The 27,001-nt window shown below is 41.8% G+C and overlaps 2 protein-coding genes across 5 annotated transcripts in view; both read right to left on the reverse strand.

The window, feature by feature from the left end:
- LOC100713414 (L-lactate dehydrogenase C chain) overlaps positions 1–14,641 on the reverse strand; it is a 42,421-nt gene extending 27,780 nt beyond the window's left edge. For 2 of the 4 annotated variants that reach the window (XM_063256819.1, XM_063256821.1), the window contains exons 1-5: positions 10,818–14,641; positions 10,374–10,508; positions 8,550–8,667; positions 2,819–2,992; positions 1,592–1,765 (exon numbers count right to left, since the gene is read on the reverse strand). In XM_063256819.1, coding sequence (XP_063112889.1) covers positions 1,592–1,765; positions 2,819–2,992; positions 8,550–8,667; positions 10,374–10,499 — 592 coding nt within the window. In that variant the 5' untranslated portion in view covers positions 10,500–10,508; positions 10,818–14,641. Of the gene's footprint in view, positions 1–1,591; positions 1,766–2,818; positions 2,993–8,549; positions 8,668–10,373 lie in introns of all 4 variants that reach the window. The other 2 variants (XM_063256822.1, XM_023563960.2) reach the window with 2 other exon arrangements.
- Positions 14,642–14,777: 136 nt separating this feature from the next.
- LOC100713875 (L-lactate dehydrogenase A chain) lies at positions 14,778–26,462 on the reverse strand. Its single transcript, XM_004999451.4, has 8 exons — positions 26,266–26,462; positions 24,259–24,408; positions 22,550–22,667; positions 20,909–21,082; positions 20,033–20,206; positions 18,739–18,856; positions 16,205–16,328; positions 14,778–15,508 (listed from the first exon to the last, which is right to left on the reverse strand). Exons 2-8 carry the CDS (start codon positions 24,382–24,384, stop codon positions 15,344–15,346), a joined length of 999 nt encoding a protein of 332 aa, XP_004999508.1. The 5' UTR covers positions 24,385–24,408; positions 26,266–26,462; the 3' UTR covers positions 14,778–15,343.
- Positions 26,463–27,001: the final 539 nt, after the last annotated feature.

Below are 27,001 nucleotides of genomic sequence, written 5' to 3' on the forward strand. Positions count from 1 at the left end.
TCTGTTTCATGTATTCTAAGTTATGCTTAAATTCTTCTTCAGATGCTTCTCTTTCTTTTCTGATTTCCTCAGTTCTTCCATCTGTGTTCTCTTGGGCGGGGCTTGTCATTTCTTTAACTAATCTCTTTATATCTTGCCTCACTTGGATCAGGAGTACATCTTTAAATTCCTCTATGAGATCATGTAAGTACTTTTTAATTTCGGCTGATGCTGTGTCAAGTAGAGGATGGTTACTGTGTTTGTTCTCTTCAGTGTTTAGTTCTCTTGGGTTTATTTTCTCCTGTTGAACAGCTGGAGATTTTTTTAAATTTTTATCTCTTGTCATGTTTCTGGTTTCTTTCAGACTGTCCTGGAGTTCTCTGGCCCTCTCCGAATTGCTTAGGGCCTTTCAGAAGCGTGCTGGCTTGAGTTTTTGCTGTCCTCCCCAATTTGCTGTTATCTGGGGTAGGCTGGGATGCAGGGGTGGTACAGTCTAGTCTCTAGCCTCTGTGTCAGTTAGTTCATAAATTAGGCTGTACTTTCTGGTTGTCACTGAGTTGTGACTATTTTGTATCTGCTTATTGGGCCCCAAGCAGAGGCTTGGTTTAGCCCCAGTAGCTCCTGCCAGTTCTCTTTGAATCAGAAGCAGCTGAGTAATGTCACTATGGCACAGGATTCTGCCCAAGTCCCAGCCGTTCTCTTCCAAACCTCTCTGTGACAGGAGCACCAGAATAGCAGATCTGCCCAAAACTAAGATGGCTCCCACTAAGTTCTCTGTGTGGAGCTGAAGCCAGCAAGTAATCAGGCTCTGCCAGGACTCAAGATGTCTTCCACCAGCCCTCCCTACAAGGGGATCTGGTGATGTCACCAAGCTGCGGTTTCTGCCGCCAGGCTAATATGTCTGCACCAGACTCTGTGTTATTGATTTCCCCGTGGTGGCGGGCCAGCTGTTCTCTGGCCAAACCCAGCAGCCGCAGGGTTCTCTGTACTCACCAGAGTCCGGTGCAAGTCCTCGTTCCAGGACCGCCGCACACCAAGCTGTCCACTTTTCCCGCACTCCCGGCACAGCGCTGCCGGTCAGATATCTGTGCACCGTTTAGATTTGAAACGCCAGAGCTTTGTACATCCGCTCTGGTGCAGCGGTGCAGAACTGGCTGCTACTTAGAGTCCCCGTCCGGGTCTCAGTTTCCCGCAGTCCCCAAAAGCAACTCAGCTTTTCGTGCTGGGTCCACGAGTCTGTTTGTTGATTTAAGGGCGCGGGATTTGCAGCCTCCCGTTATCGGCGTTGAAGGTCTCAGCACGACTTTAAATCCTCCAGCTGTACTGTCTTGGTTAATAAGAATCGCTATCGATTTGTCTGGCCCTCTCCATGCTATCTTTTTTTAGCTTCGAGTTTGAATTCTCTGGAGAGACTCTTCGCTCGATCCCCTAGCCCGCCGCCATTTTCAGAATCCCCAATTAACATTGTTTTAAAATAAAGGAACAGAAAAAAAAGATCAGGGAAGTAGTAACAAACTCTATACAGTATAGCAATCTCAGAAAAATACACTCTAAAGAAAATAAGTACTAATAAAAATATGTAGTTAACCACCAGTGTTAGGTTTATACTTACCACTGGAATCACCATGTTCTCCAATAATCCAACCATGGCAGCTTGCGGAATGGACACTCAACTTCTCTCCAATTAGGTAACGGAAACGGGCAGAATCTAGGTTACAACCACTTCCAATTACACGAGTTGCAGGTAAGCCACTTATCTTCCAGACCACATATGTCAAAATATCCACTGGGAAGAAAATTTCACGTTAGAAAAAATTCATAGTAGCCTCCTTTTATAATTTTCTTTTGCAATAGGTAGATGAAATATTCTGGAGTCAAATACAGAGGCAGTATAGAGTTCAAAGTGTAGCAAATCTACAAAGAAATATGGATAGTCTGTTATATGTTTATTAAAAGGCTAAATTCTATCAGAATTTTAAAGGGGAAAACATATTTTGAGGTACAATATGTGTATTTTTGTTGTTGTTGTTTTTTGTCTTTTTTCCTTTTTATTGGTACCAGGGATCAAACTCACGACTGCCTGCTTGTAAGGCAGGCGCTTATGCTGCTGAGCTAAATCCCCAGCCCCAATATGTGTATTATTAAGTATATTAAGGATATAAGAATACTTAGTATACCATCTGTATACTTAATCATCAGGCAATTCTACCTACTTAATTTTTAGACTCTTTGCATTACCACATCCCTGTTTAAGCCATCTGGCATCTGTGTGGTCATGCTCAAGACTATGTGCAGGCATGTCACATACCCAGGAAAAACAGGTCATCCCCCTAGCTTAGTGCTAAATCTCCAGCCCAGTGGCACAAGCACCTGCCTGACAAGCACAAGGTCCTGAGTTCCATTCCCGGTACAAAAAAAGTTTTTTCCCAGCACTTGGGAGGCTGAGGCAGGAGAATCGCTGCGAGTTTGAGGCCAGCCTGGGCTACAAAGTAAGTTGAAGGCCTGCCTGAACTGCACAGTGAAAGCTTATCTCAAAAGAACAAAAATAAAAATAGGGGCTGGGGATTTAGCTCAGCGGCATAAGCGCCTCCTGCCTTGTAAGCAGGCAGTCGTGAGTTCGATCCCCGGTACTGATAAAAAAGAAAAAGACAAATAAATAAATAAAATAAAATGTTCTGCATCTTGATTATGCTTTTTTTTCACACTGCTTATTTGAATGAGTACAGTTTATTATACATAAATGTTACCATAAGGAAGTTTAACAAAAGAAATGATAAAAAAAAAAGAAATGATATGGAGAAATCATCCTTATCTGGTAAAAGAGAGGGGAAAAGCTCACCTGGATTTGAAACAATGAGTATTTTGCAGTCAGGACTGTACCGGACTATGGGAGGAATGATTGATTTCATGATATTCACGTTACGTTGGACCAGAGCAAGGCGACTTTCTCCCTCCTGCTGCCTTGCCCCTGCTGTGACAATTATTAATTTGGAATTTTCAGATACCTTATAATCTAAAAAAAGGAAGCAAGACAGTATTTGGATCCAGGTTGCTATAATCATTGTGTCTTAACTCATTTTTAAAAAACCAACTGGGGCTGGGGATTTAGCTCAGCGGCATAAGCAACTGCCTTGCAAGCAGGCGGTCATGAGTTCGATCTCTGGTACCAATAAAAAGTTTAAAAAAAAAAACAAACCAACTGTATATTCTGGTTATCGAAGTTTAATCTAATCCCAGCACTCTGAGACAGGAAGATTTCAGGATCACCATGAGTTCAATGCCAGCCTAAACTACAAATGGAAACCCTGACTCAAAAACACAAAACACAACAAGACAGAAAGACTGAAATAAAGTTAACTCCAGAGAAAAGCTAGCTTATTTCTCTCAATTCTTAACAGCCATTTCCCTCCATTAAAGTATATGAGAAACTCAATTTTATTTGCTGGACTCCCAAGGACCAGGAAAGGAGAATCCTTTCTAGGTCATCCTTTTTGTTGTTAGGTTTTGTAGGTTTTTTTTGGTGGGGGAGGTACTGGGGATCAAACTCATGACCTAGCACTTGCCATGCAGGTGGTCATACCACTAAGCTAAATGCCTGGCCCTGGTTTTTTTTTTTTTTTTTTTTTTTTTTGTCTTTTTCGTTTTTATCGGTACCAGGGATCGAACTCACGACTGCCTGCTTACAAGGCAGGCGCTTATGCCACTGAGCTAAATCCCCAGCCCCTGGCCCTGTTGTTTTGATTTTGAGACAAAGTCTCACTGATTAGTCCAGGCTGGTTTTAAACTATGTAGCCCAGGCTGACCTTGAACTAGCAGCAACCCTCCAGCTTCAGTTATTCAAGTGCTGGAATTATAGGTATGCTCCACAATACCAAGGTAGGTCATCCTTATATTATGGGTATATATCTGAGACTGGTAAACAGAAGACTTTAGTTTGGTTTTTTTGTATGTTTGTTGGTTTTGAGACAGGGTCTTGCTAGGCAGCTCAGGCTGGCCTCAAACTCACAATGATCCTCCTGCCTTAGCCTCCCTCTGCTTCCCAAAGTCTGGGATCACAAGCATGTCCTACCAATCCCAGCCAGCTTGTTTTGACAATACATTTTTGCTTATATATATATATATATATATATATAATTTTTTTTTTTTTTTTTTGGTCGGTACCCGGGATTGAACTCACGACCTCACACTTGCAAGGCAAGCGCTTATGCCACTGAGCTAAATCCCCAGCCCCTGCTTACATATTGTCTATGGTGAATACTACCCTACAAAGGAAAGGTGAGTAGTTGAGACAGGACCAATATATCCAGCACAGCCTAAACTATTTACTATCTGATTCTTTACATAAAATTTATTGGCCAGGGATGGTGGTGCATGCCTGTAACTGCAATACTAGAAAGCTGGGCCAGCTTGGGCTACACAGTGAGTTCAAGGCCAGCCTGAACTACATAGCAAGATCCTGTCTCAAAAAAAATTTTTTTTTTGTATTGACCCCTAGGATAATTCACTGAGGTCCAGTGACTACCCATGCAACTTCCTAATTAGGTTCTGTCTCTGGCCTCTTAAATCCCATAAAGCAATGAAAACCAAAATTGATACTAGGTTTGGCTAATGCTAAGTGCTCTGCTTAACTCCAGTTTCCTTACTTCACTGCGCTTGTTCTGAAAATGCCTTTGTTAGTGGCCTAACATTTCTTTAAAGATTGACATATTTTCCTTTCATCTTTTATGCAGAAGTTTACAGCAAGATTAATTCAATTATTTATTATACCATATTATTGGAAACTGAAAAGTATTTTAAGAACCAGGGATATAGCTTAGTGGCATAAGTACCTACCTAGCAAGTGCAAGGTCCTGAGTTCACTTCTTGGTACCGAAAAATACTAATAATAAAATAACATTTTAAGACAGCAGTACTCTTGACTCCATTCAACCAAGTCACCAGATTAACTGATATAAAACACAGATACCAAAGCACACTTAATCCTCTCAACTACCTGACTACTGTCTAGTATGCCTGTGTGCTTCTGCTCATTAATTGCTACATATCAAAAAGTTACTCTTGGGGGCTGGGCATTTAGCTCAGCGGCATAAGCTCCTGCCTTGGAAGCAGGCAGTCGTGAGTTCAATCCCCGGTACCAATAAAAAGGAAAAAGACAAAAAAAAAAGTTACTTTTGAGGATGGGGATTTAGCTCAGCGGCATAAGCGCCTGCCTGGCAAGTGCTAGGCTATGACTTCAATCCTGGTACCAAAAAAAAAAAAATTAATAGTTGTACTCAAACACATTTATGCCAGTTATCCTCATTATTAATCGTTTAATTAATCATTACATATGAGTGTGAAAGAAATGCATATGAAAGCTAAACACGATAAACATGAGGGTTGAAGACTGGGCTATGGATAGACATAAGACATCAGGAGTTAGCTGGATTGCTAATGTTTATTCCTTTTGTGGCTAGTGGATACACCAACCTTTGTTATACTCTACTCTTTTTTCTTTTTTTCTTTTAGTTTTGTTGTGCTAGGGATCAAACCCAAGGCCTTATGCATGCTAGGCAAGCACTTTACCACTAGCTATACCCCCATGCACACCATTGTATTTTTATTCATCTTTTTCCTATGTCAGATATTTCATTAAAATTAAATTATAATTATTTATACAAAAACTACATTGAATGCGTGGGAAAGATATAGTAAAAAGTCATAGGGCATGGTGTCGCCCGCCTGTAATCCCAGCACCTAGGAGACTGAGGTAGGACAATGGCCACAAGTCTGAGGCCAGCCTGGGCTACTTAGTCACTTCAAGGCTATCCTGGACTGCACAGTGAGACTATGTCTCAAAAAGAAGAAGAAACTGCAAAATTTTAAATCAACTCAATCAGCCTGTAACACCAGCACTCAGAAGGCTAGGATAAGATCATTAAGTTCAAGGCCAGCACGGGCTACATAGCAAGACCATGTTTCAGAAACAAACAAAACAAACCCCCCTCTAATCAACAATGCTATACTCAAAGGCCTTGCCCTAAAATCAGAAAATTGACAAAAGAACTAAGTATATGCTTATAATATGTCCAACAATTTTAAGTTAAGTTTTAACTACCTTGAGGGCCAGGGATGTAGCTCAGCATCATAGCACCTGCCTGGCAAGCATAAGACTCTGAGTTTGATTCCCGGTACCAAAAGCAAAACAAAACAAAAAACTATCTTCAGTGCCAATGTTGGACAAGTGGGTTTCTAGTACAGCATAATCTATTATATTACCAATTATCCATTTCAGTGTATGTTAAAATAATCATTTTCCCCAGTTGTCCTGTGGCTTCTTAGTTGGTTAATACATGATAGCAATGCTAATAGGACCAAGTTTTCCACTCCTGTGTTCTATAGCCTTATGCTATGCCTTAAAACTTGGTCCTCTATGAACAGAAAGAAAACAGTATCCTGAAAATGATGACACATGCCTATAATCCCAGTGATTCAGGAGGATGAGACAGGAAGATCACAAATTGAAAGCTGGCCCAGGCCCCTTAGCAAAATGCCATCTCAAAATTTTTAGGGCCAGCAATATAACTCAGCAGCACAGTATCTGAATGGCAAGTGCAAGACTGAGTTTGATTCTTCCTGGTACCAAAAAGAAATAAAATAAAAAGGACTGAGCAGTTCAGTGATACAGCACCTGCCTAACATGTGTGAAAACCTGGGATCAATCCCCTGTACTACAAAAAAGAAAAAAAAAAAAAAAAAGAGGAAGAGGAAACCAGGTGAAAAAGTATGAATAAACATAAAATGACAAATTTCAAAAATAATTTACATAATATAATGTTGATTACGTAAAAAGTACATACAAAAGGAGCTATATATGGTGGCCCATGCCTGTAACCCCAGCACTTGGGAGGCTGAGACAGGAGGATCTCTGTGAGTTCTAGGCCAACCTATATAGTGAAACCCTGCCTCAATAAAAAAATTTTTAAAAAAAGATCAGCAGCAGCCATGTAGGCTACCTAGAGAAAAAACAGGAAGCCCTTCCTGTGAGCCAACTGGTGGGCTGGGAGACAAGAAAAGCAAGCCCTACCCCCACTGTAAACAACCAGATGACCTAGAGAAACATAGGCTTAGATGATAGCTACTGAAGTAAAAAAAAAAAAAAACAGCTTAATGCTCCTTGCAGTGTGTAGTGTTTGACTGACTTTGCAGGCCTAAATTCAGTAGTCTGAGCATATATTTAGAGGATAACAACATACAATATAGCAAATATGGGGGGTGTCCTTCTGAAGGTGGTAGCCATTGTTAATTCCCTATTACCTTGTTTTAAAGTCCTGTATTGTTTTCATTGTTTTGTTTGGTTTTAATTTTATCCTATTTTGTTTGATTTTATTATATCTGATGGCATGGGCAGCTATTTTAAAGATAACATATATTATGTAGCCATTACTGATTTCTATTATCTTGTTTCTAAGTTCTGTATCATTTTCATTGTTTTGTTTTGATTAGTTTTATTCTGTTCTGTTTTGTTTGATTTTATTATGCTGATACTATGGGCAGCTACTCAGAAGGTAACAAGAAGCATTATAGTAGCCATTGTTGATTTCCTGTTATCTTGTTTGAAGTCCTTATCACTTTCACTGTTTTGTTTGGTTTCTCTTTAAAATAAAAAAAAATTTTAATTTTTTTTTTTTTTTTTGGTGCTGGGGATTGAACTCACAACTGCACACTTGTAAGGCAGGCACTTATGTTGCTAAGCTAAATCCCCAGCCCCTAAATTAAATTTTTAAAAAAATGCACAGAAAAGGAAAAAAGTAGCTGGGCATGGGGAACTGAACTAGGATCTCATGCTTGCCAGGCAGGTGCTTTGCACAGAGCTAAATCCCCAGCTCCCAAATCCAGCAAGAAGGTTGAGGCAAGAGGATTTCTCAAACCAGGTGAGCTACAAAGTAAGTTCAGTTTTTGGATTTGGGAGGAGGGGTGTGTGGTACTGGAAAATGAACTCAGGACCTTGTTTATGCCAGGCAGATACTGTGTCACTGAGCATATATCCTCAGCCCTACAAAGTGAGTTCAAAGCCCACCTGAACTACACATCAAGACCCTGTCTCCAAAAAAAAAAAAAAAAAAAGAAGCAGGTGGTCGTGAGTTCAATCCCTGGTACCGATAAAAATGAGAAAGACAAAAAAAAAATAATAAAAAATAAAAAAAAATAAAAAAAGGAAAAAAGAAAACAATCATTAACAAAAGAAAATCAAAACTTTTTTTTTTTTTTACATTTTTCTGTATTTTCAATTTCCAAGCCAGGGATATAGCTCAGTGGCACAAGTGCCTGCCTGGCAAGCGTGAGGTCATGAGTTTGATCCTGGTACCAAAAAAAAAAAAAAAAAAAAAATGCAAATTTACTTCCATTATAATGAGACATTTCTTCAAATAGAACAAAACACAACTATTAAGCCAGGTTTGGCACCATACACCAAGGGAGGAAGAAAACTCATGACCTCATATTTGCCAGGCAGACTGCACTGCTGAGCTATCCCCAGCCCTCATTATTATTTTCAAGTCTGAAAATATCTTTATAAAACTAAAATTAACCTTTTCCAGAGACAATCTTTGAAGTACTAAAGAATAGGCTTCCATGCTGAAGATCCATTGTCTCTCCCTTCAGTTTGTTCTCATCAACATCAACAAGGGCAAGTTCATCCGCCAAGTCCTAAAACAGATGAGCATTCTGAATGAAATGTTTCTATTAGGGTTTTTGGCGAATAACAATTTCATGTGACTACTTTACAATAAACGAAGTCTCAGATTTTTAATTGGGAAGAATGATACAGAAATAGTTGCTGATTGTGACCAATAACCAGAAGCCAAGGTAAACAACAGAAAGTTAGAATATTAGTTGCAGTCACAATGCAGTTTGTTTCTTTCTTTGGTACCAGGGATTGAACTCACAACCTTATGCTAACCAGGCTAGCACTCGAGCCACGGAGCTAAATCCCTTGCTTTCACATAATTGTTAAGAGTCTCACTGTGCAGCCCAGGCTGGTCTTTTTTTTTTTTTTTTTTTTTTTGTCTTTTTCCTTTTTATCGGTACCAGGGATCGAACTCACGACTGCCTGCTTTCAAGGCAGGCGCTTATGCCGCTGAGCTAAACCCCCAGCCCCTCAGGCTGGTCTTGAACTCATGACAATCCTCCTGCCTCAGCCTCCTGAATGCTGGGCATGCACCACCACGTCCAGCTTTAGAATTTTTTAAGAATTGGTTTGTGGGGGGATTTAGCTCAGCGGCATAAGTGCCTGCCTTACAAGCAGGCAGTCGTGAGTTCAATCCCTGGTACCGATTAAAAGGAAAAAGACAAAAAAAAAAAAAATTGGTTTGCCCCTGCTTTTTCAGGTAACAGTTTTTTTTTGTTGTTGTTGTTTTTTGTTTTTTGTTTTTTTGTTTTTGTTTTTTTTAAGTGGGGAGAGAGTGCCAGGAATCAAACTCAGGACTGCACGTTTGCCAGGTAGGTGAGCTAAATCCCCAGCCCCCAGTTAACAGTTTAAAGTCAATTAAAGTTATAAAGTTCTTTAAAAGGAGTTTATTGTTTTTAACATCAACCCTAATTTCTTCTATCAGAGGACAGAATCAATGGAATGAAAAGGTACCTCCTAAATGAAAATATTTGCAAACCATATATTAACACTTAATATTGTGTATATATAAAGAACTACTACACAACAACACAGACAAAAAATTTTTTTATTGGGCAAAAGGACTCAGACCTATTCTCCAAAGATGATATACAAATAGACAATAAGCACGTGAAAAGATGCTCAGAAAATAAAAAACTTTCACTGTTTTATCAAAATTGGTACTTTTATTTTACAATGAGCATGTAATGCACATTTTAAAAAAATTAAGTATACCTGAGTGTGGATGGGCCTGCAATCCCAGAATACTAGAAGGCGGCAAAGGAATGGAGTGTTGAAGCCTCATTTGGGCCATTTAGCAAGACCAAGTTTCTTTTTTTTTTTTTTTTATTTTAATCCCCAGCCCCCACAAGACCAAGTTTCAAAATGAAAAAATAAAAAATAAAGGAACTAGGGATATATCTCAGGGCTACAATCCTGGGTTCACTCCCTAGCACTGGTGGACAAAACTGTGTACATTCTTGATTTTAAAATGACTTTAGCCTGGTGTGATGGTGCATATCTGTAATCCCAGCACTTGGGAGGCTGAGGCAGGAGAATTGCTGCGAGTTTGAGCACAGTCCCAACTAGTGAGAACTTGTCTCCAAAAAAAAAAAAAAAAAAAAAAAAAAAATCAGATGAGAGGACACATTTTGCTGTGCAAGGATTAGTCCTGCAACCCTGAACTCAACACCTTGAAGACCCACCACTGTTTCCTTGGTTTCCACAGCATGGGTTCATCGCTTACCTTTAGTAAGACAGTAATAGCACAAGCCATACCTACGGCACCAACTCCAACTATGGTGATTTTACATTGGGAGCCTTTTTCTTCTTCAACTAGATTTTCAATAAGCTGCTCCTTGACAGACGACATTTTGAGAACCTGATAAGGAAAATGCAATTTCAATGCAAACTCAAACTCCCTAAACTTACCACCCAATTGTGATACACGGACCTCACTGGACCTCTAAGGACCCCACCTGTTGAGTCTGCAAAATGCAGGAGGCAGGGGAGAGAAGCCAAAGAAAGAATTTCCTGGTCAAAGACCAAGATCTTCGAGTCAGTGGAAGAGGCCGGGCCACCCGCGGCCCGTGTGGTTCCTCCCTGCCCCAACCTCGTTTTTCACCCAGCACCAGATGCTCACAATACTTTGCTAAGTGCGACTCAGTATGGCTCGAAATGCACTACGCACCCCTTTAAGCAAGTAAGAAATAAAACAGTAACTCCACGACACAACCCTGTGCACTGCTGAGGTGCGAAGCCGGCGGACGGTTATGCCCAGGGAGCGCCACACATGGCACGCATTAACGTACGGCCGTGTGCGTCACGTGCAGGCCCCGCCCCCGACCGGCCCCGCGCAGGCCCACTGGCCCACGCCAGCCACTCACCGCGGCCTAGGAAGCTGATCCCTGAGCTGCTACCAGGTGGTGAAGACCTAGAAGATGGGCAGGTCAACGACCCTCTGCGGGGCTCCAACCAAAGCCACCCCGACTTGTTGCTTTGCGAGAGGGCGTGCAGAAGGGAATTGGACCAGGAATTTAAGAATAGGAAAGGAATTTAAGGGCAGATTGGGAATGATAAAAGTCGTACCTTTTATGTTGTTGTTGGTCTTTTTGAGACAGGGTCTCGCTATGCATTTTAGGCTGGCCTTGAGCTCACTCACTTTATAGCCCAGCTAATGTCGAACTTGCAAAAATCCACCTGTGGTGGGGCCTGACTCAAGGTCATACGTTTTGATGATGCACTTTGTACACATTAGTCCATACATTTATTCTTAGGCAATTTAAAAATTATCGGTGTCTGTAACTTCAGGACTAAGGGTAGTGACAAAGAGTTAAAAACCTCAACAACAATATCTGCTTACATCACCCTGCACAGCGTTTGCTGCAGGAAGGCTGGCTGGAAACAGAACAAGACACATACGAATGTAGGACCCACGCATCCTGCTCAACGAACATGGCCCATCTCCCAAAGATTGTGTATTTGAAACTGAAACTAAACAAGCCTGTGAGACTGGAATAAATGGCCTTGCCAATTTGCAACTTTAACATACAACTTTAGATAACAGCACAAGTAGACTAAGAGACCAGTAGTCACAGAAAAAGCATTCTTGGAATATTTAGATTTACTATGTAGAGTCTCCCCACAATCTTTAAACTCTTGTAAAAACCCCAATTTTAGAGGCTGGGGATTTAGCTCAGCGGCATAAGCACCTGCCTTGCAAGCAGGCAGTCGTGAGTTCGATCCCTGGTACCGATAAAAAAAAAGGAAAAAGAAAAAAAAAAAAAAAAAAACAACCCCAATCTCAAAAAAAGAAAAAAAACCAAACCCCAATCTCTCACCCTGATTGTGTGATTACTTTCTTGGAAACTCACCCATTGTCTTTCTTGACAGTGGACTCTAATTTGAATAAACTCTTTGTATTTTCTTGTTCTAATCTTGGTTTAAAAAAAGTTGTTTTCTGCACATCACTTGCACTGGACTATGTTAATTAAAATTTGAATTTTTCCAGGTAACGAATTGGGTGTAGTAGTGCATGCCTGTAACTCCAGCATTTGGGAGGCTAAGGCAGGAGACTGTCACAAGTTCAAAGTCAGCCTGGGCTACATAGTGAGTTCAAGGCCAGGCTGAACTATATATTGAGACCCTGCCTCAAAAATAAAAAGAATTAAAAAGAATTAAAGTATTGGGTTTTGACCCTTTTAAAAAATTTAAATAACCCACTTTTCATGTAACAGTTTGTGGTGTTAGTGTAATGCAGTTAAATATGATACAATAACCCTATTTTGAACACTTCATTGGCTTTCTTTTGCCTTTTTTTTCTGTACTGGGAATTGAACTTAGGACCTTGCACTTGCCAGGCTAGTGCTGTGCCACTGAGCTATATCCCCAGCTCTCATTGTGCTTGGAATAACCGGTTTTTACCAAGATTAGGGTTTTTTTTGTCTTTTTCCTTTTTATCGGTACCGGGGATCGAATTCACGACTGCCTGCTTGCAAGGCAGGAGCTTATGGCACTGAGCTAAATCCCCAGCCCCAAGAGTTTAGGTTTTATTTTTGAGACAGGGACTTGCTATGTGGTGCAGGCTGGCCTCAAACTAACAGTGATCCTCCTGCCTCCAAAATGCCAGGATTATGAACTTGATCCAGCATTCATGCCTGGCTCTATCCTTTTGCTCTCATAGCACTTCTCTCGGCCTACCAGTCCCAAGATAGAATCATGCCCTTATCTCTCAGTGACCAAGAGTGGCACTTAGTATTTGGTAAAGCCATTTGCTTCTGTACTTCCACAGTAACCTCACTTATACCACTAGGCTGAGGGACACTTGTGGCCTAGAGATGACCATGAATTCAAGCTGTACAATTGTCACGGGACACTGGCATCCAGGGGAGGCTATCATCTGGGTAGGGACCAAAGTCCTGTTAAGAGAAGACAAATGGCTTTTCCCATCTGCCCAAGTACTCCAAGCAAACTTAGCCATTTTGCTTACTTGATTCAGTGTTGTAAACATAGGAGTCTTAATTTACTCAATGTTGAGTAACTGAAACATTGTCTTAATTTACTCATGTATTAATAGAATTTTCAAAAAGAATGGCTTTCAAGTCCTTTTTTTCTCCCTGCTACTAAGAAATTAAACCCAGGGTTTTCATACTCAACTGTATCCCCAGTGCTTATTTTTTGACACAGAACCAGCCTAAATTGCTAAATTGCCTGGGCTGGGGTTAAACTTTCAGTCCTGCCTTAGTCTCCTGGAGTGCTGGGATCCATGGGCATTAACTTTTTTTTTAAGCCTGTAAAGATAGCAAAATCAAATTATAGTACATTGTCAAAACTACCCTGACCAGTCTTACCATTTTATAACGGAGGGTACTTCTTTTTTCTTAAAACTCTCCAAAAAAAGTGCGAAAAAAAGACAGTGAAATAAGTCATTACAGTTAAGTACAATTTTTAGGCTGGGTAAGGGCAATTTCAAAAATATTTTGAGGGCTATCTAAAGAAAACTTTAGTAGAGAACCAAGATTACCTGGTTTAAACTTGATAAGCATAAGGATCTTAAAATGTAACATCCCCTATGTTGGCCAAATTTTTTTACATTCACGTGGGGAACAATACCTGAGTAGAATACCGTTGTTTACATTTGAGGACCTTAAGGACATCTTGTCCCCATTCCTTTCTCTGCCTCTTGGCTGCTAAAGATTGGTAGCCTCTTCTGCCAGGCCCTTCTACCATGCCCATTTCTGCCTTTCAGCCAGCCGAGGAATGAACCTTCTGAAACCTGAGTCCTACTTTATGCCTGTGAGATGGTGTTCTGTTCTAGTAACAGTAAAGTTGTTGGGGTCTCTGCCTAGATCTCCAATCTCCTAAACAAGTGCATGTTGAAGGCCCAAATGAATGAGATGAGTGGCATGATCTTTAGGGATCCAGGAGGACCAAAATCCTCTGTATGAGTTCATAACTCTGATGGCTGAGACAGTATCTCTGGGCAGCCTGTATTTATTGAAAACAAGGAAAGGGCTGAGTGGAAAACACAGGTAACCTGAGCAGGATCTTGGGAAGGGTTCGAGGACCCCTCCAAGTAACAGATGATGCTAATTCAGGAAAACTATCCAGAAAGTCTCCAGGTGTCCTCAGCTGTAGCTTATCTTGCCCCCTGAAGTGTCTTGTTCTCAGTTCAGCCATGCTCAGGCCATGCCACAGCCCTACATGTGTATTCAGCTTCAACAACTCCAACATAAAGTGATTAATACAGGAACAAACTATGATTAGCATTAGTTATCACCAAATTATTGGTTATAATGGCAGTATCAGAACAATTCAAACTCATTACATCCTTTTGAAAAACTTTTTAAAATATAAACTCACATTAAATTGTGCTCACTAGTGAATAGTATCAGATTAAAAAACAAAATGATTGCAAAGTTATCCAAGAGCCTAAATATTTCCAAATAATATAAGACCTGAGAGTGCTGATGCACACCTGTAATCCCAGCACCTGGGAGGCTGAGGTAGGAGGAATGCAGTGAAGTCCAGGCCAGCCTGGATTACACAGGGAGTTCAAGGCCAGCCTTGGCTCTAGAGTGAAACCTTGTCTCAAAGAAAAAAAAGAGAGAGAGAGAGAAAAGACAATTATCTCAACACATCAACAGAGTAGTCACTGTTTAAGGTTTATTTGGTGTTGCACTTGGTATGACACTTGGTTGCATTGTTCACAGGTAGATCTTTCCTTTTTACATTTATGGCAACATACACTACTGATATATATATATATATATATATATATATATATATAATACACAAAATAAAATCCTTTAAAACAGTTATGCACAAGACATGCAATATTGGATTAATACACTGGATCCCAGGCGGTGACCAACTGGGAAGTCAGGCTAGGCTCGGTTGGAGAAGCTGTATAACAGAGTGACACACATGGGGTTTGAAGGGCAACTGGAGCCTGTGTGGCACTGGCCATGGTGTCTCAGAGACGTGAGCTAAGTTACACTACCCAGTTTAGGACTTTGCAAGTGAAGTACCATCTGCCCTCAGGACAGGACCTGGGGTTTTGTGGACCATTTCTATTTCTAACTTTGGGAACCTGATGCTTTTCCCCAGGCCATCTTAACAGTACTGCCTCAACTACAAGTCAGGTAAAAAGAACGGGTACAACGGCCAACTAAACCCTCCTGTTGCCTAGACAGTGACCTGGTGATACTGAAGACTCTAGAACTGCAGCTCCTTCTGGATCCCCCACAGGGTATCTGCGCTCTTCTTCAAACGGGCTTCTTCATCGGGAGTCAGAGTCACCTTCACGACATCAGAGATCCCATTTTGTCCCAGAACACAAGGGACACTAAGGAAGACGTCATCCTTTATTCCATAGAGTCCCTGAGAGCAAAAAGGCAAAGGTTCCAGGTATTCCATTATGCTATTATGAGCAGTATGAAACAGTCTTTAAATCAGCAACAAGAACAACAGTGATTACAGCAACAAGATGTCCTATGTCCTATTTTGGGTGTTTTGTTTTCTGGCCTTGTCTAGCTCAAGGTGTCATTTCTAAAAGAAAACCTTAAAAATAAATAAATAAACACACACACACACATACAAAAGTTTTTAAGTCAAGTTATCAAAAAAAAAAAAAAATTCAAGCTATCAAGTGTTTACGTGCCACCAAACAATGTAGTGGACATTAATCCAACAGGCGAACCACTTCTTCCCATAAGTTATGAGTACATTAATTTATTTCATTTCACTAAGTGATTGAGGATTTCTATTAATCCAACTGCTTCTCTCAGATGAATTTTTTTTTTTTTTTTTACAGAAGAATCTTAAAAAGAGGCTGAGGATAATGGCTCAGTGGTACAGCACCTGCTTGGCAAGTACAAGGTTGTGAGTTCAATTCCCAGTAGCAAAAAACCCCCAAAAAACAAAAAAGGAAATGAACTGTGGATGTAGTTTAGTGGTAGAGCACATGCCTACCATGTGCAAGACCCTAGCTTTTATTTCCAGTATGGAATGCACACACTCACACATAAACACACAGACACACATATAAAAACAAAGCATTCAAATACATAGACCAACCTTAATCATGGTAGAAATTGGATGCACCCTCCTAAGATTCTTCATTATACTTTCTGCCAAATCTGCCACAGACAGTCCAATGGCCCAGGAAGTGTAGCCTTTTAGTTTGATCACTTCGTAAGCACTGCAGAGTGGAGAAGGATAGGGAAGAGTGAAGGGTAAAGGGACGGGCAGAAAGAGGAATAACAAAGAAAAATAAAGCTTTTGCTGAATATATGCTCTATAAGTAACATGTCTAGGAGTAACTCTTGGACATTATGAATAGGGATATATTCACATCAGTATTACTGGTAACAGCAAAACCAATGCCTTCCATCAGAATGGACAAACTGTGCATATGTGCCAGGTGTTATCGCTCACAGCTACAATCCCAGCACTCAGGAGGTTAAAGCAAGCAGGAGAACCCCAAATTCAAGGACAGTGTGAGCAATGCAGAAAATGTCAGACCAGCCTGGACTATATAGTGAGAGCCTGTCTCTAATAAAAATTTTCTTGTCTGTCTTGTCTTGTCTTTTCTTTTCTTTTCTTTCTGGTACCGGGGATCAAACTCACGACGACCTAGAACTTACCAGCCAGGTGCTTATGCCGCTGAGCTAAATCCCTGGCCCCTCAAAGAAAAATTTTCTCAGGCATGATGACACATGCTTGTATAATGTCAGTACTTGGGAGGCGGAGACAGGAGGATTGCTGTGAGTGGGAGGCCAACCTTAAGTAAGATGGCAAGATCCTGTCTTAAAGCCATGTATGGTGTCACACCATCTATAATTCCAGCACTCAGGAGACTGAAACAGGAGGATCACTTCAAGTTTATGACTACCCTGGGCTACAAAGTGAGTTCAAGGCCAGAGCTACATAGTGAAACTGTTTGAAAAAAAAAAAAAAAAAAAAAAAAAAAGAATGAATAAATAGAATACAGGAATGCTGACAGCATAGTTCAGTATTAGAGTGCTTGTTAACCATCAGCAAGAGCAGGGGTTCTATGCAATGTCCAGGACCACAAAATAAAATGAAGGAAAGCTGGATGCAGAGGTACATGTCTGAAATCCCAGCTACTTGGGCTATGATGAAGGATCCCAAGTTTGAGGTCAGCATGCACAATTTAGTGAATGTAACAGAGCTCAGTGGAAGACTGTGGGTTCAGTTCTCAATACTGAAAATAAAACAAATGAAAAGTAAAACCAGGGCTGGAGGGAAACTCAGTGGTAGAGCACTTGCCTAGCATAAGGTTTTGGATTCAATCTCCTGCAGCTACAAATACAATGAGGGAGGAGAAAAATCCCAAAACCAAAATCTAAAACCACATAACATGTTGGATTCAAGATTATTTATCTCCAGAGCATTGGGAGACAGAGGGGTAGGGAAAAGTTCACCAACAGTACTGAACACAGTCTGCCTAAGAATTCTGACCCAAGAAAACACTAGTTAGGTGACAGTTAATATTAATCTTTTGGCTTTGGTGGTGGGTTCATTTACTTAAACATATACAAGAGAACCAATCATGAAAATGTATCATGAACCAAGAATTACAATTTATTCACTTTAGAAACCTGAGTTCCATATATCAACACCTAATTAAAAAGTAAATTAATGCCAAATTGAAAGTTCCTTACTGCAACATTTTATTTTGTTTTTGGGATAGGGTCTTCCTGTGTGCCCCAGGTTGGTCTCAAAAGTTGTGATCCTACTGCTTCAGGCCCCATGTGCTGAAATTACAAGTATGCATGACTATGTCCGACTCAACAATTTCTAGTAATTATTGCTTTCATTCTTAGTACCTTGCTGAATCTTATGACTTTATGAATAAACAAGCTAGTGTTTTATTCATAATGCTGGCACAAAGGAGAGGGAGACAGGATTGCCATAGTATAGTAACTGCCAGGCTGGACTGCATAGCACAACCCTATCTCAAAAAAATAAACAAAAAAACACACTCCCTCCCCCAAAAAATGGAAATTTTTTTTTTTAAATTTTACGGATTTTATTCCTAGGTGAATAAGCCTAAGTGAATGAATTAAATCTGCTACTGAGGTATAAACTGATCCTCATAGGGTATACACTTTAACTAGAGGCTATCTGTTTCTCCTACTTTCCAGCACTAAGGATAGACCCAGGGGCACTATGCCACTCACCTTTGTCTCCTGCCCTTTTATTTTGCGACAAGGATCCCTAAATTGCACAAACTGGTCTTGAGCTTTCCATCTTTTTTGGAGGGGCAGGGTTCTCGTCTTGCTACACCGTTCAGGTTGGTCTTGAGCCACTTTGTAGTCCAGATTGACCTCAAATTCATAAAATTCCTCCTGCCTCAGCCTCCCAATGACTGGGATTATAAGCATGCACCACCATGCCTGGCAAACTTTCCATCTTCTTACATTAGCCTCAAGTAGCTGGCAGTACAGGCATGAGCCTCTGTGTAGCTCTATTTGTATTTTTTAATCATTTTTTTGTTGTTAACTTTGTATAATCTTTAAAAAAGCTTAACATAACAAGTTTTATCTTTATCATTAAGTCCTCAAATGCAAATCTGAATCTATTACCTGTCAACCACCTGTTTATGAACCTCTTTCCAGTGCTCCTTATCCCCATCAGTTCCTAACTCGGGGTGCAGATTCTTCAGGGCGACACCAGCAACGTTCACTCCACTCCACACAGGGACTGAAAGAAAGTGTACAAGCATGTACTTATTTTCATTCAGCATTAGACCTGTATTTCCAACTCTCTTACCTGCAGAGGTGGGTTATCCTCTGGTAGTGTTTCCCCCCAAATAAGCCCTAACGGCAAAGTACATCTTAGCTGGTGGTTACCAGTGGATGGTGAAGATTATACCTTGTTACTGTCTTGTTCCATGGTTATTATATAAGGGCAGGTAGACATTTTTGATCTCTAATTTTCTCCACCCACCCCGTTTTTTGAAACAGGGCCTCATTATGCAGTTTAGGTCAGCCTTGAGCTCACTTTGTAGCCCAGGCTGGTCTCAAACTAACAACCATCCTCCTGCCTCAGCCTCCGGAGTGATGGTGTGATTACAGGCGTGTGCAACCATGCCCCGCTTGATCTATAGTTCTCAAGGCTGATTATTTTCCAGTTATTTCTTTTAGGGAAATATAGTAGATGGCTAAGACTAAACACAAGTGTCTTTATTCACATTTGAATTAGATTTCCATTTCTTAGGTTATATGAAACTATATGAATTAACCTTTTTTCCTAATTATTAGGAATTATGTAGTCTATATATACTTGAAATACAAAGATCATATGCAAACATAAAAGGAATTTTCTTAATGTAACAGAACTCTGAGAACTTCGTACAAACTACATCATCTTTCAACAGTCACTGTAACAGAAATGTTTTTGTGCACTCCTTCCAGGTTGGCTGACCTGCTCCAGGCAGGCAGTGGAAGCCAAGTAGCTGTGATAGTAAAGGACTGATACACCAGTAACAATTATGACTTAACACATCCAGAGACTGACATATGTGTAGCTCAGTGATAGTGTGTGGTTAGCATACATGAGCACTTGGGTTTTATCCCTGGTACCAAAATAGATAACATGTCAACGATTTTACTTACTTCCATAAAAGTAAAGTTGGAAAAAAAATAAAGTTAATTTCATTGTCTACCCTCTTTGCCATAAAATGTCGTATAACATAGCTAAAAATCTTAATTCTTAACATAGAATTTCAAAAATGGTTAAAAAAGAAAAAAAAATGGTAGATTCCGGGAAACCATTCTCCCTTTATTAATGGATATATAATTTAGTCTCTCATTTAATGATGCCTGGAAATTTCAATACAATCTCTGTGGAACAGAAAGAGAAGTATCCTTTGCTTACCACTGGAATCTCCATGTTCCCCAAGGATCCACCCATGGCAGCTCAGTGGATGAACTCCCAGCCTTTCCCCCATCAGGTAGCGGAATCGGGCTGAATCCAGGTTGCAACCACTTCCAATAACACGGTTTTTGGGAAAGCCACTTATCTTCCAAGCCACATAGGTCAAGATATCCACTGTGAAGAAAATTTAGATAAAAACTAGGTGATTAGCTTCTGGAGAGATATGGTTGAGGGCCAGGCGTTGGGGTACACAGCTGTGATCACAGTTCTCAGAAAGCTGAGGTTAGATAGCCATGAGTTTGAGCTAGCCTGAGCTACATACACAGTGTTCAAGGCCAGCCTGAACTATACAGAGACCTTGCCTACTCCTACCCTGCAAAAAGAAGATATAAACAATTCTGAATGATATTGACTCAGACTATTTGATACTTTTACTAATATTATTAAATATTGTGCTATTTATCTCAAGTCCATCAAATATTTAAGAAGCATTACATTACTTCATGAAAATAAACTGATTATCAGTAAGGACAATATAATTATTATTATTTTTTTTTTTTGTCTTTTTCCTTATTGGTACCAGGGATCGAACTCATGACTGCCTGCTTACAAGGCAGGCGCTTATGCGGCTAAGCTAAATCCCCCACCCCTACAATATAATTATTCATAAATTTATAACTAAAATCTCGGACAAGTGCCAGCTATGTTCAGAGATGTTATATCCCTTGTACATTTTATAATTTACTATTTTACAGAAATACAAATCTACTCCCAGGAGGGAAATAAAATATGAGAAATGAATTGATAAACATGCATATAACACATGCTATCTATTTTTCTACAGCTCATCTGTTTTTATAAAGTAAAAAATCTCACCTGGATTGGAAACAACAAGCAGCTTGCAGTTTGGGCTGTACTTCACAACATTAGGAATGATGAACTTAAAGATGTTCACATTACGCTGCACCAAATTAAGACGGCTTTCTCCCTCTTGCTGCCGAGCACCAGCTGTGATAATAACCAGCTTGGAGTTTGCAGTTACATTATAGTCTAAAGAGAAACAATGAACAGAGTAAAAACCTTTAAAACAATGGTTTTACCTAGCCAGCAAAACTTTGTCCTATAGATTTGTATATAACTGGCCCTAAAGCCTTCTACATCTGACTTTTCCCTTAGTAGTCCATGCTTTCCTTGTCTATTTTTAGTCATGCCTAACTTTTTGTAACTACAATTGGGAGGAACTGAAAGTAATCGAGTTTATTCTCCTAACTTTTTATATAGTCTCCAAGTTTCTGCTACCTAGGGTCCATGTTCACTTTTCCATGTTCCTGTTTTGTTTTGTTGGTAGGCACCAGAATTGAATACAGGACCTTGCACTTGCTAGGCAGGCACTGTACTGCTGAGATATCTCCCTGGCTCCTCATACTCCTATTTTTACTTAGCTACTTAATTGTTGCCAAGAGACTATCAAACACCCCCTTACTTATCACCACAAGCAGATAATTTTATAACCAAGTATGGGGGTAGATCTGTAGTAGTAATGAAATCACCTCCCATTTGCACTTAAAGCAATTGTTGGTATTCTTAGTCTCACATGTACCCATGAACTTTCATAGATTCAACTACTAGAATATTTCTCACTGAATATAATGCTCTGTACAAGTCTTTGTGCAAAACTACTGCTACAGTTTGCATTTTTGCCTATGTGAAAAATATACATTGTTGACATGTCCCAGCTCTAATAACCAGCTTGGAGTGTAAGGTTACATTACAGTCTAAAGAGAATTTAAGAGAATGTTTTTAAATACTCTGTGCCAGGACATATGACTCAAGGAGCTGCCTAGCAGGTGTGGGGCTGAATTTCAAAGGCCAAAACAGACACAGTTTGGGCTCATGTTCCAAGCTGCCAAGCTGCTGCTAATCAGCAGGAAACAGTTAAGCTGAAACTATCTCCTCAGCAGGCTCCTTTACCCTATTCTTAGCCTAGTGTTAGTGGATTGAAAGGAAGCAGGGAGGAGTAAAATCACTTAAGGGTTTTGAGCAAGACTAGGGTACAGCTCAGTGGTAAAGCACTGGTCTAGCGTGTTCAAGACCTCAGTTCTATCACCAGCAAAATTAATTTATTAATTTCAATCTGCAGTAATGTTGTTAAATGTAGATTCAAGGTTTAAGGTTTTCTTTCTCTCTCTCTCTTTTTTTTTTTTGGTGGTGGTGGGGGGACCAGGAATCCAACTCAGGACCTCATGCTTGCCAGGGAAGTGCTGTGCCACTGAGCTAAATCCCTTGCCCTTACTCATTATAATTCTAATTCAGAAGATTTCCACTTCATGGCAAACTGGATTTCCATTGGATACTATCTACTGGAGATTAAAACTTTTGATATCCATAGGTACCAATGTGCAATTATTCTAAGGCTGTCCTATAAGGTATAAAAAAAAATCTCTGAAAAGCTTAAGATTTCAAGCCTGATGAATGTAAGTCTAACATGAACTATAATATAAACTTGCTGAAATCAACCTTTGCCAGAGACGATTTTTGGTGTTCTAAGAAAAAGGCTGCCATGCTGGAGATCCATCATCTCTCCCTTCAGTTTGTCCTCCATGACATCAACAAGAGCAAGCTCATCTGCCAAGTCCTAAAAGACACAAAATTCGTAGTTAAGCGGCAAATTGCCATTTTCAGATTTTTAACAAAGCACATAACATTTCTTTTTTTCTGGCATAGAAGAGTTCAAATAACTTCCAATTATGCAACACTGCTTTATTCATTATGTCAAATTCAGTTTTATGTATTAATTTTAAGTTGTTACTAGATGACAATGACCAATATTAAGACATGGAATTCAGGGCTGGGGATTTAGCTCAGCGGCATAAGCGCCTGCCTTGCAAATACGCAGTCATGAGTTTGATCCCCGGTACCTATTAAAAAAAAAAAATACATGGAATTCAAAAGTGACAATCTGGATCATTCTCTGGTTTTTTACATATGCAAGCACTAGTAGTAGTTTTACACTAAGACTTATACACTGTAGTATAACTGTCCTGACAGTTGAATCTATAAAAAGTAACACAGATGCATCTGAGACCAAGAACACTAACTGCTTTACTGCAAATGGGAGGCAATCTGTCATTGTCTCTACAGATCCACCCCCTAATCATCTACAATGAGAGGTCTCCTAGACACCCATATCCCACACCTGAATCAGAGGCAAAAGAAAAAAAAAAAAAAAAAAAAGGACTATAACTGACTCATGTGTGGGGAAAACAGCATCAATTTCTGTTCTAGTACGTATAGAGTTGTACCATGTGGCTTCCCCTAAGCAAGCTGTGTTGTTACAAGACCTTTACATAGCTTGTTTTTGCCTAAGACCTGTCTTTCTTCAATCCATTTTTGGTCAGAATGCAGAATTTCTTACTTAACTGTTCTACTAGAAATTCCAACTAGGGAAGGAGCTGGGCGTGGTGACTCATGCCTGTAATCCCAGCACTAGGGAGGCTGAGGCAGGAGGATCGTTGTGAGTTTAAAAGCAGCCCGGGCCACAATGAGCTCAAGGCCAGCCTGAACTGCATAGAGAAACTTTGTCTCAAAAAAAAAGAAATTCCAACTAGGACCTGGCATGCCTATAATCCCAGCAATTGGAAGGCTGAGGCACTCGGGAGGCTGAGGGAGGAGGACTGTTGAGAGGCTGAGATCAGCCTGGGCTACAAAGTAAGCTCAAGGCCACCTCAAACTACATAGCTAGACCCTGTCTCAAAAAGACAAAAGGAAAAAAAGAAAAAATGCTGCCTCAATTATATTTTGATACAGATCTGGTTTTAATGCTGTAAAATGTGCAGCCAGGCTTTGTGGCACATGCCTGTGATCTAAGCACTTGGACCACACATAAGCCATGAACCACTTATGCCTACTGTAGGCATATTGAAAGTGTATTTTAGGAACTGGTTGCCAGGCCTGTAACTTTTCAGTTTTTTTGTAGTGGTTATTGAACTCAGGACCTTGAGCATGCCAGGTAGGCACTCATGCCTACTGAGCTAAATCTCCAGCTTGCCCTACAACTTGTAATACTTTTTGATTTCCAATAACTTTTGGTACCATCAGTATGTTTCAAAGTGTTCAAAGTACGCATGTAACTCACATAAATTATGTGGTGTCTGAACTCAAATCTTTTTTAATATACTGTGTAATGATATGGAGAAGGCTGGGTCAAGAGTGGTGAACTTTCTTACCTTCATTAAGATACTGATGGCACAGGCCATGCCAACAGCACCAACCCCAACAACTGTAATCTTATTCTGGGGCACCTGCTCTTCCTTAAGCAAGTTCACAATCAGCTGATCCTTGAGACTGGCCATTTTGGACTTAGAACCAAAAGGAACCTATAGGGAAAAAACATTCAGTGTCATTTGGACCCTTTTGAAATTAACATTTATTAGAGAGCTGCTTTAGGGGAAAAACCTTAGAAGAGTATAGACGCCTAATGCCAGGGTCTAGTCCGATCAGGGTGTTGATGCGTAGGATCTCACCTTGGCATGGAAAAATAATATAGATGTTTGTGTGTAAGTATAACCTCCTGAGGGCTCACTCATCTTGCTTTATTAACCCCAAGCAGGGCGGGACTCTCCTCAGACAAGATTATTGGAGCCACCTACGCAGCTTTCTATCCACACAGGAACCGACAGCAAGTACAGTGCCAATCCCTCAAGCCAGGCCCAAAAGTACCGCCACAAAGCGACACCAACCGCCACGAGGCACAACCCCAAGCAGAAGAATGTGCTGCGAACCCTGCGCATGCGCACACTGGCTTTTCCGCGAGTCCCCAAGACTTATGCCCCGCCCAGACTGCGAGAAGCGCGCTCAGCGCGAAGAGAACTTGTGCGCGTGCGCACTGCAGGGCCCTGGGGAGTGGAGCGGAGCTTTCTGGGGTGGCTGGTCAGAAACACGCGGCCAGGCTGGGGAAACCCAGCCCGCTAGCAGACATCAGGAGCTATCCTGAGCCATGGGGTCAGAGAAGGCGAACACCTAGTTAGACTTTAAACTTATCAGTGCCCTGAAACAGACAGGAGCACTGTGAAGGCCAGGTGGCAGCCTGCCTGGCTTGGTGGGTGGCGAGAATCATACTTTCAAGTCTCCAATACCAGGAACCTGGGGCTGTTAAACTGCGGAGGAGGGGCCTCGTACAACCGCCTTGGTTCTGGTTGCAAAGGCTTGAAGCCCTGTTAAGGAAATTTTGTCAGCACAGAAAGTGCAGGAGGGGGATGAAGAAGCCAGGAGGCCTAAAGTTCAGAACTGATACTTTGTAGAACTCTCAAATTGCAGAGCCAGAAGGGGTCCCAGTCTGCTCATCCAGCCCTGCCTCGCACAGGTTTGACACCTTTCCAAAGGGCGAAAATATCTGGGAGGACCTGGAGCCAGGCAGCCCAAAGTCTTCCCGCTGGAAACTGTCTCTCCTGACAAAGCACTGCTATTTCTAGACCTCCCTGTAAGGATTCTGCAGCCGGGGAGGGTGATGTTCAGCTGCAGAATGCGGGTCCATTGCCGGCCTCTGCCACCACTCACTGTGGCCTTAGTGATAGATGCCCAACTCTCACAGCTTTAGGTGTCCCCATTTGTTAACTGCAGGTGATGGGACCGGGCGATGCCACTCCGACGGTTCCTATGAAATGCGGGCGGATCGCAACTCCGCCTGCTCGGTCTTTGCATACACCGTGTTTAGCGCGATCTGGATACCCAGAATCTTCATAATCCGATGGGTAGGTGCCACGGAGGCCACCTCTTAATCGTACCCCGGAAAAATACTTCCCGCGTGGGGCTGAGATTTCCCGACTCCTAGGAAACCGCCCGGGATGCACTGGGGCTTTGGCGGCCCCCGCGGCTCCGGCAATGCGACCCCGTTTTGCACTGGTGGCGGATTTCGATCCCAGAATCACCCTGCCCTCCGATTCTTCGTCTCCGTGTCTTTCGGCATCCACCAGCGCTCTGGACCCCAAGTTGGGTGGGGCTAACGGCTCGCCCCCTGGGGGCCGAGGTCACAGATGCACCCTTAAGAGCACCACGGGCCCCAAGACCATGCATGGTGCAGCCACCGCCCAGGTCTGAGCTATGTTCCCGGGGATGAGAACCTACAACCCCTGAGACGGAGACCCCCGTCGCACCCAGCCAATGAAGCCACAGGCAGCTGGCTCTCCCGCCCGTCCCCTCGGGCGCAGTTCTGTGCGCGCCAGGCCACACAGTACCGGGAGTGCACGTGGGGCAGTGGTCGAGGTGCGCAGCTCCTGAGGTCAGGACTCGGCGGCAGCAGCTCCGGGACTCAGAGCAGCATGCGGGAGGGGCCTTAAATGCAATGGCGAGGCTGACGTCAAGGGGGAGCCAGGCGGACGTGCGGGAACCCACGTGTGGACTGGGCCGGGGGCGGGAACCCGGCCGGGCGGAGCCCTGGGGACCCGGGCTGAGCGCTCAACCGTTGGGCGAGCCAGCCACGTTGCGCCCGGGCGGCTCAAGGATCTCTTAAAGCCCGGACCAGAGCCGCGAGCCGGAGTGGGGCCAAGCCCTTCGCTTCCTTTCAGGAAAATGTGGCGCTGTCTCACGGAAGCCCTGATCTCTTCGTCGCAGTTTCCCAGTACCTGGGGCAGCTTCTGGCACATAATACGCACTCGATAAATGTTTATTGATTGCAAAAAGAAAAAAAAAAAAATGCTTGGCACAGCGTCACTCTCTCTAGTCCAAAAATCAGTCGGTCAGTCTGAGGCGTCTGTTTCCAAGTCCCAAACTCCCAGGGAAGCCCAGGTCTCAGGCCTTGCTGGATGACTCAGGTCGAATTTGCATCCGCGCCTGCACTTCCCACTGCCCCACCCCGCGGGCGCTGTGGGTCCGGCGGCAACCAGGAACTGTAACAGTTGGCTGTTCATGTTAACATCCACCATCCCCTGAAAACACATTCCACCCTCCACGTCTATGATTCACTTTTGGATG

Source organism: Cavia porcellus, unplaced genomic scaffold, assembly GCF_034190915.1.
Source record: "Cavia porcellus strain 051 isolate PalLab524CR breed Dunkin Hartley unplaced genomic scaffold, mCavPor4.1 scaffold_9, whole genome shotgun sequence".
NCBI lineage: Eukaryota > Metazoa > Chordata > Mammalia > Rodentia > Caviidae > Cavia > Cavia porcellus.